The sequence below is a fragment of the Genypterus blacodes genome, unplaced genomic scaffold (assembly GCF_046128005.1).
Source record: "Genypterus blacodes isolate CSIRO-AG114 ecotype Tasmania unplaced genomic scaffold, CSIRO-AGI_Gbla_v1 ptg000021l_1, whole genome shotgun sequence".
In the NCBI taxonomy this organism is placed as follows: Eukaryota; Metazoa; Chordata; class Actinopteri; order Ophidiiformes; family Ophidiidae; genus Genypterus; species Genypterus blacodes.
The window spans coordinates 11,324,398-11,340,047 of record NW_027466834.1 but is presented as its reverse complement, the minus strand read 5'-3'; the positions used below and the strand labels follow the sequence as shown (position 1 = coordinate 11,340,047).

General features: G+C 46.6%; 3 protein-coding genes across 4 annotated transcripts in view; 1 reads left to right on the top strand and 2 right to left on the bottom strand.

The window, feature by feature from the left end:
• Positions 1–551: 551 nt before the first annotated feature.
• Positions 552–3,454, bottom strand: LOC142992030 (uncharacterized). Its single transcript, XM_076142292.1, has 4 exons — positions 3,301–3,454; positions 2,997–3,198; positions 2,184–2,375; positions 552–1,832 (listed from the first exon to the last, which is right to left on the bottom strand). Exons 2-4 carry the CDS (start codon positions 3,187–3,189, stop codon positions 1,522–1,524), a joined length of 696 nt encoding a protein of 231 aa, XP_075998407.1. The 5' UTR covers positions 3,190–3,198; positions 3,301–3,454; the 3' UTR covers positions 552–1,521.
• A 1,235-nt stretch (positions 3,455–4,689) lies between these two features.
• accs (1-aminocyclopropane-1-carboxylate synthase homolog (Arabidopsis)(non-functional)) lies at positions 4,690–12,062 on the bottom strand. Of its 2 annotated transcripts, XM_076142464.1 has the most exons (16): positions 11,712–12,062; positions 10,894–11,559; positions 10,045–10,811; positions 9,900–9,959; positions 9,678–9,748; positions 9,458–9,527; positions 8,621–8,687; positions 8,072–8,169; positions 7,823–7,900; positions 7,634–7,734; positions 7,016–7,105; positions 6,869–6,914; positions 6,572–6,713; positions 6,085–6,227; positions 5,820–5,973; positions 4,690–5,535 (listed from the first exon to the last, which is right to left on the bottom strand). In XM_076142464.1, exons 2-16 carry the CDS (start codon positions 11,531–11,533, stop codon positions 5,117–5,119), a joined length of 2,946 nt encoding a protein of 981 aa, XP_075998579.1. In that variant the 5' UTR covers positions 11,534–11,559; positions 11,712–12,062; the 3' UTR covers positions 4,690–5,116. The 2 variants fall into 2 exon arrangements, with proteins under 2 accessions (XP_075998579.1, XP_075998578.1); XM_076142463.1 differs by having other exon boundaries at positions 10,894–12,062.
• A 1,176-nt stretch (positions 12,063–13,238) lies between these two features.
• The window catches only part of furinb (furin (paired basic amino acid cleaving enzyme) b), a 62,571-nt gene continuing 60,159 nt past the window's right edge, over positions 13,239–15,650 (top strand). The window contains exon 1 of the mRNA XM_076141819.1: positions 13,239–13,465. The gene's annotated coding sequence lies outside the window, so the exon portion shown is untranslated. The remainder of the gene's footprint in view (positions 13,466–15,650) is intronic.

Here is a 15,650-nt window from a genome sequence, read left to right as displayed (position 1 = left end):
ATTCTGTTCATGGATCGCATGCTGAAGCAAGACGACCTTCAAGGACATTCTCCTCATTTACACAGCAATTAAGCACTACCCCCGTTGGTAAATTGAAAAAGAGACAAAATCCTCTGTGGATTTAATAACAAACTCATTACCAGGGCCCAACAGGGCGGAACTGCCTTTTAATTAGAGCAACACCTGATTAACGCCCAATTAACAGAGCCAGAGCCACTTAATTCGCCCCCATTTTGGCAGGATGAGAGCATAAACGTAAGCAGTCCAGTATTGTAGACCTTCCTCTCCCCTCCGGGAACCCGGGAGAGAAAAGTAAATAACGACTAGAGAAGCAGTCTGTTGTGTCGTGGTCCAAATGCTCTGCAGGGCCCCGATCTACTCTATGTGTAAATGTAGAGGGGACGGTGTGTCCAAAAGCTTGCACAGGCAGGCGTAGGAATGCCTGCTTGAGTACACCGACGTGCTGTTTGTGTACTCAAGCAGGTCGGCTGATGTACGACAACTGTCCAGACAGTTTATTATAGAGTTTGTTTTATTAGTTTCTCTTTGCTTTAAAGCAGATCCACAAAGGGACCAAAACTTTTTAATGTTTATTCACACAGAAGTTTCATTCGCTCAGGTTCACTCTCTGCTAAAGGAAACGAACCCATGCGTTTAATGCTGTCTTATCTTATATACAAGGCCTATAGTGGCTCAGTCCGTTGCATTCAAGGATCAATAGACTTTATGTACAGTAAATGATTAAAATAAACCTGAAGTAATTGTGGTTTTAATTACTTTCAACACAAGACAGCAACATGTTTCACATTTCTGTTTAATCATTTAAGGTGGAATTCTAGATTATTTAAAGTGGAACATGCATTATGACATGGTGTGTGTGTGTAGTTACAGTCTCAACACCAATAGAACATTGAGGTGCTTCACACTTTGACTTAGAAGCACACTTTTTGAGTTTCACACGTCCATCACAAGAGGGCGCTGTTTCCTCCTTACTTACTGTAAATCTATTGTAGCACTTTCAAACACCCCCATTAAATCAACTAGCTGTAAAATCTGTGACAGTGTTTTGTTTGACGTACATTAAACTGTGGAAACTTTCCACGCCTGGATCTGTTCCTGTTCCTTTACAAACAAAACATCTAACGATTAACAGGAGACTTTGTAAAAAACGGTCTTAATACTTAATCCTCTTCACGGGCGTCGTGGACACTTTGTTTAGCTGTGACTAGTGTTTATTCTATGTTAGCTTTTGTTATTCTACCTCAGTACATAAAGAAAGTGTCCACTGGCAGCAGCAGCCCTTAGTGCACAAATATTCAGCATTGTGGGAACCTTAATTCCTCTCAACAAGCATTTAACTGCACACCAGATGATTCAGTTCATCAGTATTCAGTTTGCTCTTGAGATCTATTAAAACAGCAAGGAAGTTTCTCACATTGAACTCAAGTCTGTTTGCATAAATGTGTCCCCCTCTGCATGCCCATTCTCTTCCTCAGTCATCTCTTTGTTGCCGCACAACAATCAAGGCGCTGACATCACCCTCTTCGGAGCCAGGGCCTTTTTGTTGTCACTACGATAGCTGTCGCTGAAGGGCCTCTGGATAAATTTCTGCTGAGAGGCGTTTCTCCACGTCTCCACTGCCTTCTCCAGATCGGGCAGGATGTCGGGCACGATGGCTTGTTCCGCTATGAAAACTATAAACTCCACCACCAGCAGCAGGCTCCAACCCAAAGCTCCCAGCCAGTAGGAGGAACCCAGGCAGGTGAAGTCTTGGCCGATCTCCACCCGGTGCTCATAGGTGAAGAGAGACCAGCTGAGGAGGAAGAAGAACCCTGTCGGAAGAGGAGAAGTGAAATGAAGAAGTGTCATTGCAAAGGGCTAAAAAAGTTGTAAAGGTCAATTACCATATGCCTGCAGCTTTAGAGAAGAGTTTATATGATAATGAACTGCAATTTCAGGGAAAGTAAAAAAGGCTCTTTAAAAGCTCTACTCCTGTAGGGCATGTAAATGAGTACATAAAAGAATATCTCTGGGTGTGGAACTTAACTCACACTAAATAGACTAAAACGCTATTTGGAGGTCATCTGCTTCCTGTCCGTGTTACTCCAAATGTACAATACATCCTCTCATGCCTCCATCTATGTGTTTAAACAGGGTGAAGGTGAAGGAGATGGTGTAGTTACCTGTGCAGGCGGTGGTGAGGAGCAGCAGGGTTGTGGGGTAGAGCGCCTGCCCCACCATGAGCAAGGCCCGGGTGTTGGAGTAGGACAGCGCTGTCTCAGAGGTCCAACAGCAGGCGAACACCAGGCACAGAGCGGCGGTGCTCAGGGCCATGAGGAAGGCGAGGACCCCGAACACACGCTCCGCCTCCACAGCTGGAGGAGATGAACAACACACACACATACACAGGTAGGATGACGTGAATGTGTGTTTGATTTGATCCGTGAAACACACACACTAATAATGCAAATGATTAAACGCACACACACACACACACACACCAGTTTAGGTATAAGAGCAGAATTTAAATGTGCTTTGCTGGATTCCATTCATTGTTGTGAGCAAGTTTGTTTAAATACTTCAACAATAGCAACAGAAGCAATTAAGTTCGTTCTATTAATCAATGACTAAATCTCTCATTTTAGCTCATTTCAAATTCCTCTGGCGCCTCTTGTAAGAATGCAACTCCTCTGCTGGAAGAGCGAGACGAAACTTGCTCAGTGAAACCGAATCTACTGCACTTTAGAGGAGCTGAGCCTTCTGTTGCCTCCCTCCACACACTCAGAGGTATAAATATATAAAAAGAAATGCTTTGCCCGAGGCGGATCTCAAACAGAAACCAAATCAACCCCCTCAGCAGCTCAGCAAAGACTCAGTTTATGCCTCATTAAATACAGCCGTTTGAATGGAAACGTGTTTCTTTGTCCAGACCTTTTAGACAGGTGTGACAGATGTGATCGGGAGCCTAGCTGGTAAGATTGAACGTCGTTGCTTACCGTTAACAGCGATCCCATCTTTGTGAGTCATAGGGTCGTTTTCTGTCTCGGCCCATTCTGACCAGAGGCCCCTGCCGTTGATCCAGAGCGGGGTCCACACCGCGTAGGACACACACAGGCAACCTGCCAGCCCCACGCCGCAGTGGGCCACCCTGAAGCGGCTGGTGGTGGTGTCCAACTCCAGCAACTTCATATTGCCACACTAAGGGAACAGAGGAGAGAAGAGAGCAGGTGAGCGTACATGGACTGAGGATCAGCTGGAGCAATAAGAATAGGATATTAATACAATAACAAAAAGGCTTACCCGTGTTGTTGATCAGGAAAAAGCTGTGAAACTGTAGCCTGAAGTGTGCGAACTGTGTGTGTGAGAGTGTGTGTGTGTATGAGAACAGTAAACGGTGTTAACAGGAACTACTACAGGAACTTCTAATGAACAAACACTACATGTTTTAACGGGTGTGGTGATGACACAAGTAAAACAGACACACACACAGGCACCGACACACACGCCCCTCAGCACCGCCCCCCTCCTACAGTGGAAACTCCCCCCACTCTGGCGGTTAAAATCCCCCCAAACTCTCCACTGTGACACACAAAGTGAAAGCAATAGCAGCTAAGAAGTGAAAGTCATTTAGGTTTAATGAAGTCTGATATCATAGAAGAAATGGGATGTGAGACACACACACACACACACACACACACACACACACAAACACACACACAACCGCATGACAAGGGAAGTTTTAAAGTCTGAATTCCCACCAGTTGTTATAAACTCTGCATTCAAAACTGAAAGTGTGTAGGGGGGAAGCATGACGTCGCTGAAAAGGAAATCCCACTCTCACCCCCTCACACACGTGTGGTCCACACACACACACACACACACACACACACACTCCGTCACTACCTGTTTACCACCCCGCCACCCCCTTTCTGCTCCCCTCTCGCAGTGGAACAACCCTCCCAAGAGCAAGTGAAAGCAATGTCAGATCCCAGCGCCTGCAGGGATCCTGATGCTGGCAGATAAACAGATAAGAGGGAGAGAGAGAATATTAAAGATTCAATAAGCTCTGGGTGAGATGTTATTATCTATTCTGCCAGCACATACTTGAAGATCGCCTTGATGTTAGTGGAGGCAGAGGGTGTGTGTGTGTGTGTGTGTGTGTTTTGAGGTCATGACCACCTGGGCCCCATTAGTTAGTGTAATAATAGAATATGATGTCATCACTAACACATGGAAACAAACAAGCAACAGTAAATGGATTTTGACTTTTTACTCTAATGTTTCATAAGTGCTCACAACAAAAATGAGTTTTCAGGTGTTTTTGGGTTTTGGACATAATTGTGAAATAGAGAATGTGTTTGTCGGCTCTGATGTACTTTTATTTATTTGCTTGTGATAAAGTTGCTTCTTATTTACCAGACACTAAAACTAAGTCATATATAAGTGAATTGAGTTTTTAGGTTTAAAATATTTCAGTTTACTGCAAGGAGAAAATCCTCTATCACAAAAAACAAGGGATGATGTTGAGTTACTTAAGTTTATATACCTGTATGAATATTGTATATAATCTCATTTCACTCTAATATCATTTTTAATTTCCCTTTACTTTAATAATGATAATAATTTAATAAGTACTTTGAATGTTTTTTTCCTAAACTCCATTTAGAACAGGTCAGATTCATACAGACACAATATTTTACCATTTTATTTACAGAATCATAATTTGACACAGAACAACACATTCTGACACACATATGATCCAAATAATAAAGATACACAGTTCAGAATCAAATGTTTGGAGAATAGAATGAGACTGGCTTTGGTTCATTTACATTTGGTTTTTACCTTCAATTCCAGCAAATAAACATTCATTGTTAAAATCCTCATTTACAAAAGTTCACCCTTTAACACTTTTAAATTAAGGCTTTGAATTGTAATTGGAAAATGATCACTGCCCCGTTCTCTCCTGTTACCTTTCCTTGCTCTCTTCTTCTCTCCCCTCCTCCTCCTCCTCCTCTTCCTCTTTTAACCATAATCACAGAGAGCAAGAAGAACGCATTGGAACTGTGGCTAAATTATAAATTGTACACATTCACATCTACATCCTTCTATTTCTTTAATGTCTGGCTCTCTGCAGCAGACTCTTAAATACGTCGAGGATCTCTGGATCCTCCTCGGCTGACAGCTCGGGCGTGTTCTTCTCCAGCCAATCGGAGGAGCGGATCTGCTGCCTGAGCGTTCCGATCAGAGAGTCCAGGCTGTCGGCGGGTCTGGACGCTTGGCAGTCCAGCATCACGTACTCCTCATTGGCCAGCGGTCCTGTGTCGGGAACAGGGCCGTCCTTCTCCTTCAGCTGCTCCGATGCCTTGCTCTGGGGCGACGACGTTGAATTGACAATGGCGCCGTTGTCTGAGTCGGCGCTGTCCTCCTTGGCCGACACTTTGCCCTCCTCACTGGACTCTTTGACTGAGTCTGAATCAGGGTTGGCGCATCTGTCTTCGATTTCTTCCAAAGCCTCTCTGATTCTCTTCAGGCCTGGAATAACACAGCGTATTAACAGAATAACTCGATAACTATTATCCAATCAATACCTCATTTCAACCAGAAGCCGGATAAGTTGGAATAACACAATACATTGATGGAAGAAATGGAAAAAAAAGCAAAAAATAGATAAGAGTTGAATCAATGTAAGCAGAAACGGTAACACATTAACTGAAAATGTGAAAACTGCCTGTTAAAGGTTTCATAATAGGAGACAGAGTGAGTCAATGACTGGGGAAGAGACAGAAGGTGCAGATGTCTCCATAGGACAGACTGACCGAGCTGAAGGTGGCGCTGTTGGTCGGCGAAGACGACGCGGAACCAGCCGGGCGTGGAGCAGGAGAAGGCCTGACCGCAGCTCAGCACCACCCTGTGCCTCAGGAAACACTTCCACAGACACAACTCCTCCTGGAACGACGGCTCTCTGAGATACTAGAGAGAAGAGACAAGAGAGACGCCTCAGGTCAACAGTCAATCGGGCGTGCTGACAAATAGACGCAGCCTTGTAGCGCCGTAGCCCAAGAGAGGAGATGTTGTGAGTACCTTCCTGAGGTCAACCCAGACAAATAATGTAGCAGGTCTGTCCATGTAGGGGACGCCCAGACTCTGCAGCTCTCCTGTCAGGTGGCTGTGAGCTGCTTTAAGTCTGCGTCTGTTCTCTGGCATGAATTCCTCGCACATCCACTCTGGAACAAGTCAAGGCACAGTGAGTGAGTTGCGGCAAGTGAAGCAGTTATGTCAGTAATTGAATACACGTGAAAAAAGGGCTCGCCTTCAAAAACAATCTGTGCTTGCATCATGTTAGATTGCTGACACATGTGTTCTCTACGTGGGAAGATACTCTAAGTGTGTGATGCCGGGGACAAGAGAGATACCAAGGCCTCCACATCTCTGACGTGTCCAGCAGGGGGCTGACATGAGCATAACTGTATGTTTGATCATATATCTGACATGATATGAAGCATATTGGAGGACAGAGGGCATGAGGAAGTGTGTGAACTCCATCTTAAACTCATGCTCATGCTCTCACCTGTGTCCTTAAGCAGCTGAGCCATCTGGTGCTGAGTTGGTCCGGAGATCCCGTGGAAGGAGCCCAGCTGGGCCAACGCCTCCACCAGGTCTGTGTTCTCAGTGTGCAGAGTGCCGAGTCTCATTCCAGCCATGGCAAAGTCCTGGAGAAGGTGGAGTTTGAGAAGAAAAGAAGAATCAACGCAAGACTGAGGAGAAGAAGCGATTTTTACATCCTGCAGTGTTATAAAAGGCAAAAACACACACACACACACACTCACACACACACTCTCTCAATCTACTGCAGCACACTCTGTACCTTGCTGAGCCCCCACATTACATGTGTCCTCTGCGGGTCCGGCAAACTGGAATGAGAGCATATAATTATGTCGGCGTTCAGAGGCTGATTACATCCATAATGTCTGCAATTAAAGTAATTCTACAAATGGATGAGTCCGTGCAGTACCTGTCTAAACTTAGGACGCTCTGAAACGAGACGGCTTCGTCAAAGACAGTCAGCATGTACACCTCGTCCACGATGGCGTGAAGCTCGTTTCTAATGACGAGTAAGCAGGGGAGACAAAAACACGGGCGGGCGTTAATAATAATAATAATAATCCTCGCTTTTAAATTGTTAACCACTGTTTACGACGACGAAACGGCAACATTAAAGCAAAATGGATTCCTCGGCGTCCGGCGTCGGGTGTAAAAGCTCGGTGGTTTATGGTTACAACAGCTCAGTGCCTGCGAGGGTCCGTGGAGGAAATGACTCTGGCAAGATCATTTAGAGAAGAATAGGTGATGCACAGAGACGCCTTGGCACATGGCTGCACTTGACAATATGCTGATGGTTAACAGAGGTGATAAAACTCCATCAAGACTGTTTAATATTCCTCACACAGGGACGCGGCGCGGCTCTCGGCCATAAAATAAACGTTCACACCAGGAGCACCTCAGCGCGCTGCCACGACTCGGCAATGAGCTGGCGGGAGCCGACGCGACCGCAAGACTCGGGAGGGAGGGGAGGAAGGGGGGATTAGAGAGGAAGGCCTCAGCGTGGGATGATAGCTGAGGAAGACCGTACCTTTTGGCGAACTCCAAGAAAGCAATCATCTCTTTAGGAGTGTAGATCTCCGCCAGGGGGTTGTGAGGGTTTACCAGTATGACAGCTCGGATGACAACTTCCTAAACAGCAAAGGTTTTAGTGAGTGATGTATGGGAATCTGAGGCGGAAAACCTGGAACTTTCAAACACTTTTCTCCCTGTGTATTACCTCTTGTTTCGCTCGTTTCAGTCCTTCTTCCAGTTTGGCTACGGTGAGATGAAAGGGTCGACCTTCTTTGCCCTCAGCCTGAGAATGAAGACGAGCGAGAAACAACAACAATGAACAATGTAAACACGTCCCTGCTGCTATGCTGCAATTCGCCACATGTGAATCAGTTAACCGATGCCCATCAAATGTAAATAATTGACACTGAATACATATTGCGCACAAAGTGCAAATCCGGTCATGCGTTCCTACCTCACAGTCAAGAGGGACATGAAAGAGTTTAACATCACTGTACAAGTCAAAATCCTCAGTGAGAACACCATAGAAGGGAGTGGGGATAAGAATGGCATCTACGACATGGAAAGAGACACACGAAGCACAGGACGGTTAGACACACACACGCACGCGCACGGCATCGACGACATCGCCTCGCCAAACTAGGACGGCAAATTAACATATACGTATTTGTTGCACATGATTAATAGATGTATAAGTGGCTGCTGCTTGCTGGCATAATGTTATTCCGTCGGGCAAATGAACACTAATGAGCATCAAAGTGATCTAAGTTGGTGTGAAATGGTTTGTTTTTCCGTCTTATAGCTTTTAATAAACAAACTAAATATGCTACACATACGCTGCATTACAACGATAATGATTTAAATAGGAATAAGCTTGATTTCTTCATTTATATTACATTTTTCTTCATCTCTAATATAGTTTTTAATACGTGGGCACCCCAGATTTCATACAGCGTAGACGTGTGTGTGTTCTATGAGCGTGTGAGTGTGTTTGTGAATTTACCTTTAGGGTCACAAATGACTGCAGCAATAGCGCAGAAGATGGAGCTGCAGCCATTCATCACCACCACCTGAACAGAGAGAGAGAGAGAGAGAGAGAGAGAGAGAGAGAGAGAGAGAGAGAGAGAGAGAGAGAGAGAGAGAGAGAGAGAGAGAGAGAGAGAGAGAGAGAGAGAGAGAGAGAGAGAGAGAGAGGAGAGAGAGAGAGAGAGAGAGAGAGAGAGAGAGAGAGAGAGAGAGAGAGAGAGAGAGAGACACACACAGCAATTAAGGTGCTGACCAAAGCTTAATACGCCTGAATATAAATTCATCCATCTACCAAAACAACAACAACATTCATTTTCATTAGAAATCAAATTGGCAGCTTTGTTCCTCTTCTAGTGCAGACTTTGGCATTTACACAATCATTAATTCCGTTAATGGAACTAAATGTATCCAGGCAAGTACATCACCACCGATCTCACTGAGCATTTATACGTACAGAAGTAAGTTTACAGTCATATAAGGGTGCCAATGTGTTTAAACAGCTCAAGTACTGCAGTCAGAATGATCAGCAGTACATTATTATATTACGCTTACTTTAGTATCAAAAGTTAAAGTTGTTCCTCCAGGAGCGTTAAATTAATGATGTGATTGCTGCTTCACAACCAGTTAACATTACATCATCTTTTATGGCCATATCATGTGTGTAAGTGCCTTTAAAGAACAACCACTAAAACATTGAAGTATAACATTTTTCGGGGAAGTATCCTGTATTTTACTTTACACCAGCTGCGTTTGATATTCTGTGTACGTGAACGGACGCCTGTGTTGTGGGATGACTGAGATCAGCGACACTCACGTTGTCAGCTTTCAGCGGGCTGGGAGAGCCGCAGTGGTGAGACAGGAACTTGGCGACCTCGTCTCTCAGGCTGAAAGACAGCGAGACAGAAGCAGGTTGTAAGAGAGAGGGAAAGAGAGAGAGGGAGACGAACGCTCCCTTGTTTTGTTCTTTGGTTCGTGAATCGCTGCTCGAACATGACAGATGCGGTGTGATGTGACGATCCGGGGCTCTGTCTTACAATCTGTGGCCGATCCAGTCTGAATACTGCAGCAGGGACGGTTCAAAGTGTAACATGTCGGGCCGGGTCAGCTGCAGAAAAGAGGAAACAGTGATCGCTTTGTAAGTACAGAGGGAGAGAACAGTGGCTACACACACACACACACACACACATAAACGAGAAGCTTTTGCTCAGTGCAGCGTCACATCATTATCTCCAACATGACTGTGCTGGTTATCCTACCCTTTTCTGCAGAAGATCATAGCAGAGTTTGTTCTCGCTGGTAGCCATGTTGATTATACCCTGCAAACAAAAAGAGGGCCTCATAAATAATAGTATAACGTAAAAAAACACGCTGACTCTTGTGTTTGTGGCCTCAAACACTCACTTCAGGGTTGTCTGTGCTGTGGTATCTGTCCGTGTGATATTGGGCAAAGCCGTCCTGCAGAATGCTTTGGTGTTGTCTGATGTTGTTACCGCGCTTAGAAAGGTAAACACTACAGCCGGGAGCTTCTGGATCCCTCAGATTCACCACAATATGCTCTGATGCTTTACAGGCTTCCTCACATGTCGCCGGCGCCGACTTGGTTGTCGCCAGAGTGGAACCGCCGTGTGAAGTGGGAGCTTCTGGAGGCGGCTGAGACAGAGAGGAGGACACGGTGGAGGCGCCTGTGCCGGTCATTGAAGCAGACAGGTGAGCTAAGGGTGAGACAGACGGGTCATTGGAGGCTGTCACTGTTGTCCCCCCACCGCCGCCGTCTCTGACAGCCACCAACACCCCGGTGAGCATGCTGAACAGGCGGAGCTCGTGCTGACGCTCCTGCTCTGCCCTCCTCTCCTCCAGCTGCTCCCTGCGCTCCTCCACCTGCAGCTCCCTCTCAAACCGGGCCTCCTCCAGGGAGAGGAGACGCTCCTCCGCCGAGCGCTGCCAGTTGAGGAAGCTGGCCAGGGCTTTATCCAGACGGCCCTGGCCACTGATTCCAGCGCTCCCGTGGGCCCATGATGCTTTACCCGCCCGCCGCCGCTTCCTCTGCCTCACGCTGGTCGGGTAACGAGGATGCACCTTCCTGGGATGCTCGGCTGTTTCGTGTAAGGCCGGACCGCAGGAAGCCTGAGTGGAAGCTGCAGCAGAGCTCGGCACGTTCAGGTCAAAATCTGGGGATGTAAACAAAGACATGACAATCCACTTTCACATTACAGCACACACCTAAAACTCATGCACGTGTGATTTGAGCACCTGAGGGTGAGATGTGTATGTTTGCTGAGCTCTCTCCCCGCCCCAGCGTGTCCTCTGGCTCCAGCAGCGACTGCCCGTCAGTCTCCTGTTCATCAGCAGAGCCATAGTACATCTCAGGGGGAGCAACATTTGAATTCAGCACTCCGTCCTCCACAGCTTCACACTTTATATCCAGCGGGTCTCCAGGTTTAGGAGGTTGACCGAACAGAAACCCGCCTGCGGAGACGGGACCAAAGGACCCTGTGGGGAGCGCTTGCAGATATGGATCAGGCCCACCTGGGCTCTGAAAGACCTGTTGGGCTATGACAGCTCCGCCAAGGGACGAGTAGGTGATGGCCGGTCTGTTGGCCAACACCCTGTCCATCACATCATAAAACTTCCATGACCTCATTTTGTGGTTGTCTTTTATCCGGCGGTACTCCAGCTTCATCTTCTTGATCTTCTCCCTGCACTGGTCTCCGGTGCGGTAGATTCCCTTTTCACGCAGAATCTGAGCGATGCGGTCGAACACTCGCTGGTTCCGCAGCGAGCTCTCGAGTTCTATCTGGACCGACTCGTCAGACCACAGCTGGAGCAGCTCCACTATCTCCGGGTCGGTCCAGTTGCTGCCCCGCTCATGCCTCCTACCGCGAAAGTCCATGTTTACTAACTTGCAGGAACCGTGATCTGCAAAATAGAGGCGCTGATCAAACGATATGCATGTCAACTTCAAGCGTAGTGATCGAACTCTGTTACAGTCCTTATGAAGGAATTCGGACTTCCGTTTCGTATTTGTTACATGGTTAATAACAAAACCAAGCGGTAAGTTCTACTCTCACCGTAAACCGAGGGGATCTCTTCAGAGATCGATTGTTGTGACGCTGTTAGTCAGCTGTGACATCCTGGTAAAGTGGCACAAATCACGTCTGTTTAACCCGATTTAACCTGGAATGGAACGGAAGCGATTTGTCGACGGGGTGCTAAGATTACAATGCGCATTCTCGGTACAATTTTGTCTTTACTTGATGATATGGGGGGTTGCTGCCTGGGAAATCTACATCCGGGTTGACGGCACATGCGTGCTGTCCTTATTCCGGGATAACTTTGGTCCGTGTTAGCGGCGGAGCTGCTGAAAGCGGGCTGGATTGCATCTATACCAGGCTGTCACGGGGTAGCCACAACCATGCGGGTGCCGCTGAAGCTTTGTGTCACAGCGCCCTCTAGCGGGCAGCGCGAGGTATCGTGTAAATATATGCATTTACAAGAGATGACCACTAGATGGGGCTAACACACAGTGGTGTGTTAGCCATCATCAAAACAGCCATCTGAAAATAGGGTATGAGTTATATTTGTGTACATGCGCGGCCCGTCACCTGTGTTTGTATTAAATCTAAGCATTCAAATCACAACAACAGTGACTGCGAATATATAAACGAATAAGAAATAATGGCAATTAAATCAAAAAGAGCTCTCTTGTGTTCGCTCAAACAAGAATTGAAGATTAACTCCGTAAAGAGCAGCTCCTCATGCAAATCGATGACAGTTCTTATGACGTGTGTGTGAATTCGTGATTTGACATTTATGCCTCGAACTCTCTCTGGAATGCGAACCGTTACACCTGTATTCTTGTAGAGAAAAGGTGGTAAAAAGTGAGTTTAAGTTAGGTTTATCGACCGTTCAATGTAACGCCCGCCCACCTAGACGGCTACAGTAAAACAAATCAAGCGCGCACGATATTCCATCAGTTCTGAGTGACGTATTTCCTGGAGGAGAGGGTCTGTGGTACTGTAGTAGTGCCGATCTGTTGTATCGTACTGGTGTTACTCCCCCCCTCTTCCTCACGATTTGCTGCTTTGATTATTCCGAATATGTGAATTATAAACAACACAGAGTCTTTTCGACATCACAGCCACGCGAATGAGACCCCGGAGCTCAAAGAAATTAGTGGAAACGACGAGTGAAGTCATCAAAATAGAACAATGGTGATGGCAAGTTGGTGGCGGATGATAAGCGAAGCGGGATAGTTCAACTCGGCACTTTTGGCAGACGAAGAGACATTTTTAATTCATCTTCTGGAGCTCCGAGAGGTCTGTTTTTTTTAGAGGCAAAGTTAAAAGGCGAGCCGCCGGAGAAAGGGGGAGTCTCCGCCCGGGAGGGGAGGGAGGATGAGGCGTGACCAGGCGCTCCTTGATTGGAACCTGACGACGGCACGACTGGCAAACCGGTTAGCACTTTTAGTAGTTTGAGTTAAAAATGGGGGACGGTCAAGTCAAAGCGCTGGACGTGTGTCGGTAGAGGGAGGAGGAGGAGGAGGAGGAGGGGGGCTGAGGTAGAGGGGGGGAGGGAACAATGAGGAGCTACTCCCGTCAAGCATGGACGCGGTTGTAGCTTAAAGTCCCTGCCGGAGCCGCCGACGAGCCCACACACACCAGTCCTCCCAGTCAGATGAATCACTCCCCCCAGTCTGGATAACGGGCTACCGCGACCCAGTGTAGGTTGATCTCTTCCCTCCTGCTGCTGCTGGAAGATGAGCCCGAGCCGGACATTACAGCAGCCTTGATCCGCAGCGCTTCATCTCAGAAGTTTATCGCTGGTAAGACAACAAAACCTCTATTTTTCTCTGTATTGTATTGTGTGGTTGCTCGTCTTTAACGTGTGATTCTGGATGGCGTTCGTGCTCATTTACATCCTGTTTTCCTCTCCACCGTCTACAACATCACCCCCATCCTCATCCTACTCTTCATCAAGTACTTTTCGCCTGTGTACAGTGAGGATTACAGTGATCAGGCTCAGTTAGAAGAGGGAGGCAGCGGTTGTTTACACCTACGCACCTTTTCTTCTTTCACACCGGTGTTATATTGTGTGACTCCTATTTTTAGAAGGAAAAAGGCAAAGATCAGGTGTGGATGAAGGAAGGGAACTAAACTTCCAGTAACCGAACTTGTGAATCATTTTTTTGGTTGTTTTTCCTTTAAATCTCCAGTTGGAAGAAGAAGCCAGTCGGAGGAAGTCAAGGTCACCAACTAGTGAGGGAAACAACAGGGCATCAGATTAGATTACAGCATCTCTACACACACAGGATGACCCAGCACAATCTAAGCTTTGGTCTCTTAATTGTCAGGCCTTAATGATGCCTCACCCACCTGCAAGACCATGGTAGTTATAAGAGGAAGATCTGTCTCTTACCTGCAAGAAGAAGAAGAAGACGCTTTGCGATCAGTGAGCTATTAGGAGCACACAGTTTATAAGATGCATGATGGGAAAAAAAGGAATTGGATGGATGAGAATGAGCAAGATAAACTCATCAACAGTATAACTCTAATGGAAAGTAGGTCAGAGATTCAGGTGGCTATAGAAACCGGCTTTGATCGCTTCACAGGACATAACTTAGAGAATTGATTCTTTTCCCTGGATGCATTGCTGCTGCCCACGTCAACATTCTATCATGTTGCTTTTTTTTTCCTCCCCCTCTGGTCTCTGTAGCTTGCACTCTGTGTGAGAGAGCTATGATGTATTGGCCCTCAGTGGTGCTCAGTCACAGCAACTCTCATTCACTTTGTACTCTGTTTAGGACCGCGTCGATACCGGTCAGCGTCGGGCGGCGTGCGCGCTGTCCTGTCCGAGCACAACACGCCCAGTGCGCCGGTTGCACAATCAAGACGTTGACTTTGAGGCGGTTTCTCTGTGAGGAGAGGATGCTCAGCTGTCTGTGGGACCTCACAGTTGATGCATTTCTTCCCCCCTCTGCTTTAGTTTGGCTCTGAGAATGCAGCACGGTGCAATCGGTGGAGGCGGATATGACAAATGGCAGCTTGAAGTGGAGCTTGGGTACCCATGGTGGCTCTGTGTGCTCAGTTTCATCATCATCAGAGTGATATTCCTTTGTGTTTCTTGTTTCAAATAATAGTAAATTGAGATTTGCGAGTGTTTGTGTTGTAAAATTCTTTCAACTTCATTTTTTATTTCCACTTACATCTTCATGAAGGCTTTGTCATAAAGGGAAAGTGGTGTGAAGGCGACTCCAGCCCAGTAGGTGGCAGCGTGTACAGTTTCCCGCTAGTCTGTAGACCACAAACAATGTTTTAGCTGATGAAGAAAAGTAAACAAACATGAAAATACAAACAAACGAAGAAGAATGCATCAAGATACGCTCAGTAAGTCACGGTTGACATAAGTAACTGCTTCACCTAATGGAGACGACGAAACTAATAATCTTAAGTTTATGTTTATGGTTTTATGTGTAGAGTCAGTTGGTTGAAAACTTGTAGGTTGATGTCGCATGGAATTACGGGAGTTGTTCAGCAGCCTGATGTCATTAGATGTCAGTCGCAAGATGAAACTCGGGGGTCTGTTACTTTCCTCTGCCATGTCGGTTGCGTCTCTCCAGAGTCGTATGAGTGCAGAGAAGGTGAGATGATGGCAGGAGCTGCTGTTCACACTTTCACGTTACCACAGACCTCCAGCGCTGCTCACACCTTCGCACTTCCAAACCTAAAAGCGTTTCCAGGCCATTTGCATTTAGCAGACGCGTCGGGGATTTCAACCGCCAACTTTTCTGCCCTTAAGCCTCGCTTCTCTCACCTCGCCTCTAAACCCCAGCTGCTTTATAAGAGAAGTTGATCTGCAGCCGAGTTTACTGCCACAATCAAACATCGAGGCCTTTGTATAAATATTCCGCAATGATTAACAATGTTGATGGTAAAACACAATTACAGTTTATGTCACTCAGCTAAAGCAGTCGTATAAGTCTCCGTAATGGAGCTTTAAAATGAAAGAAA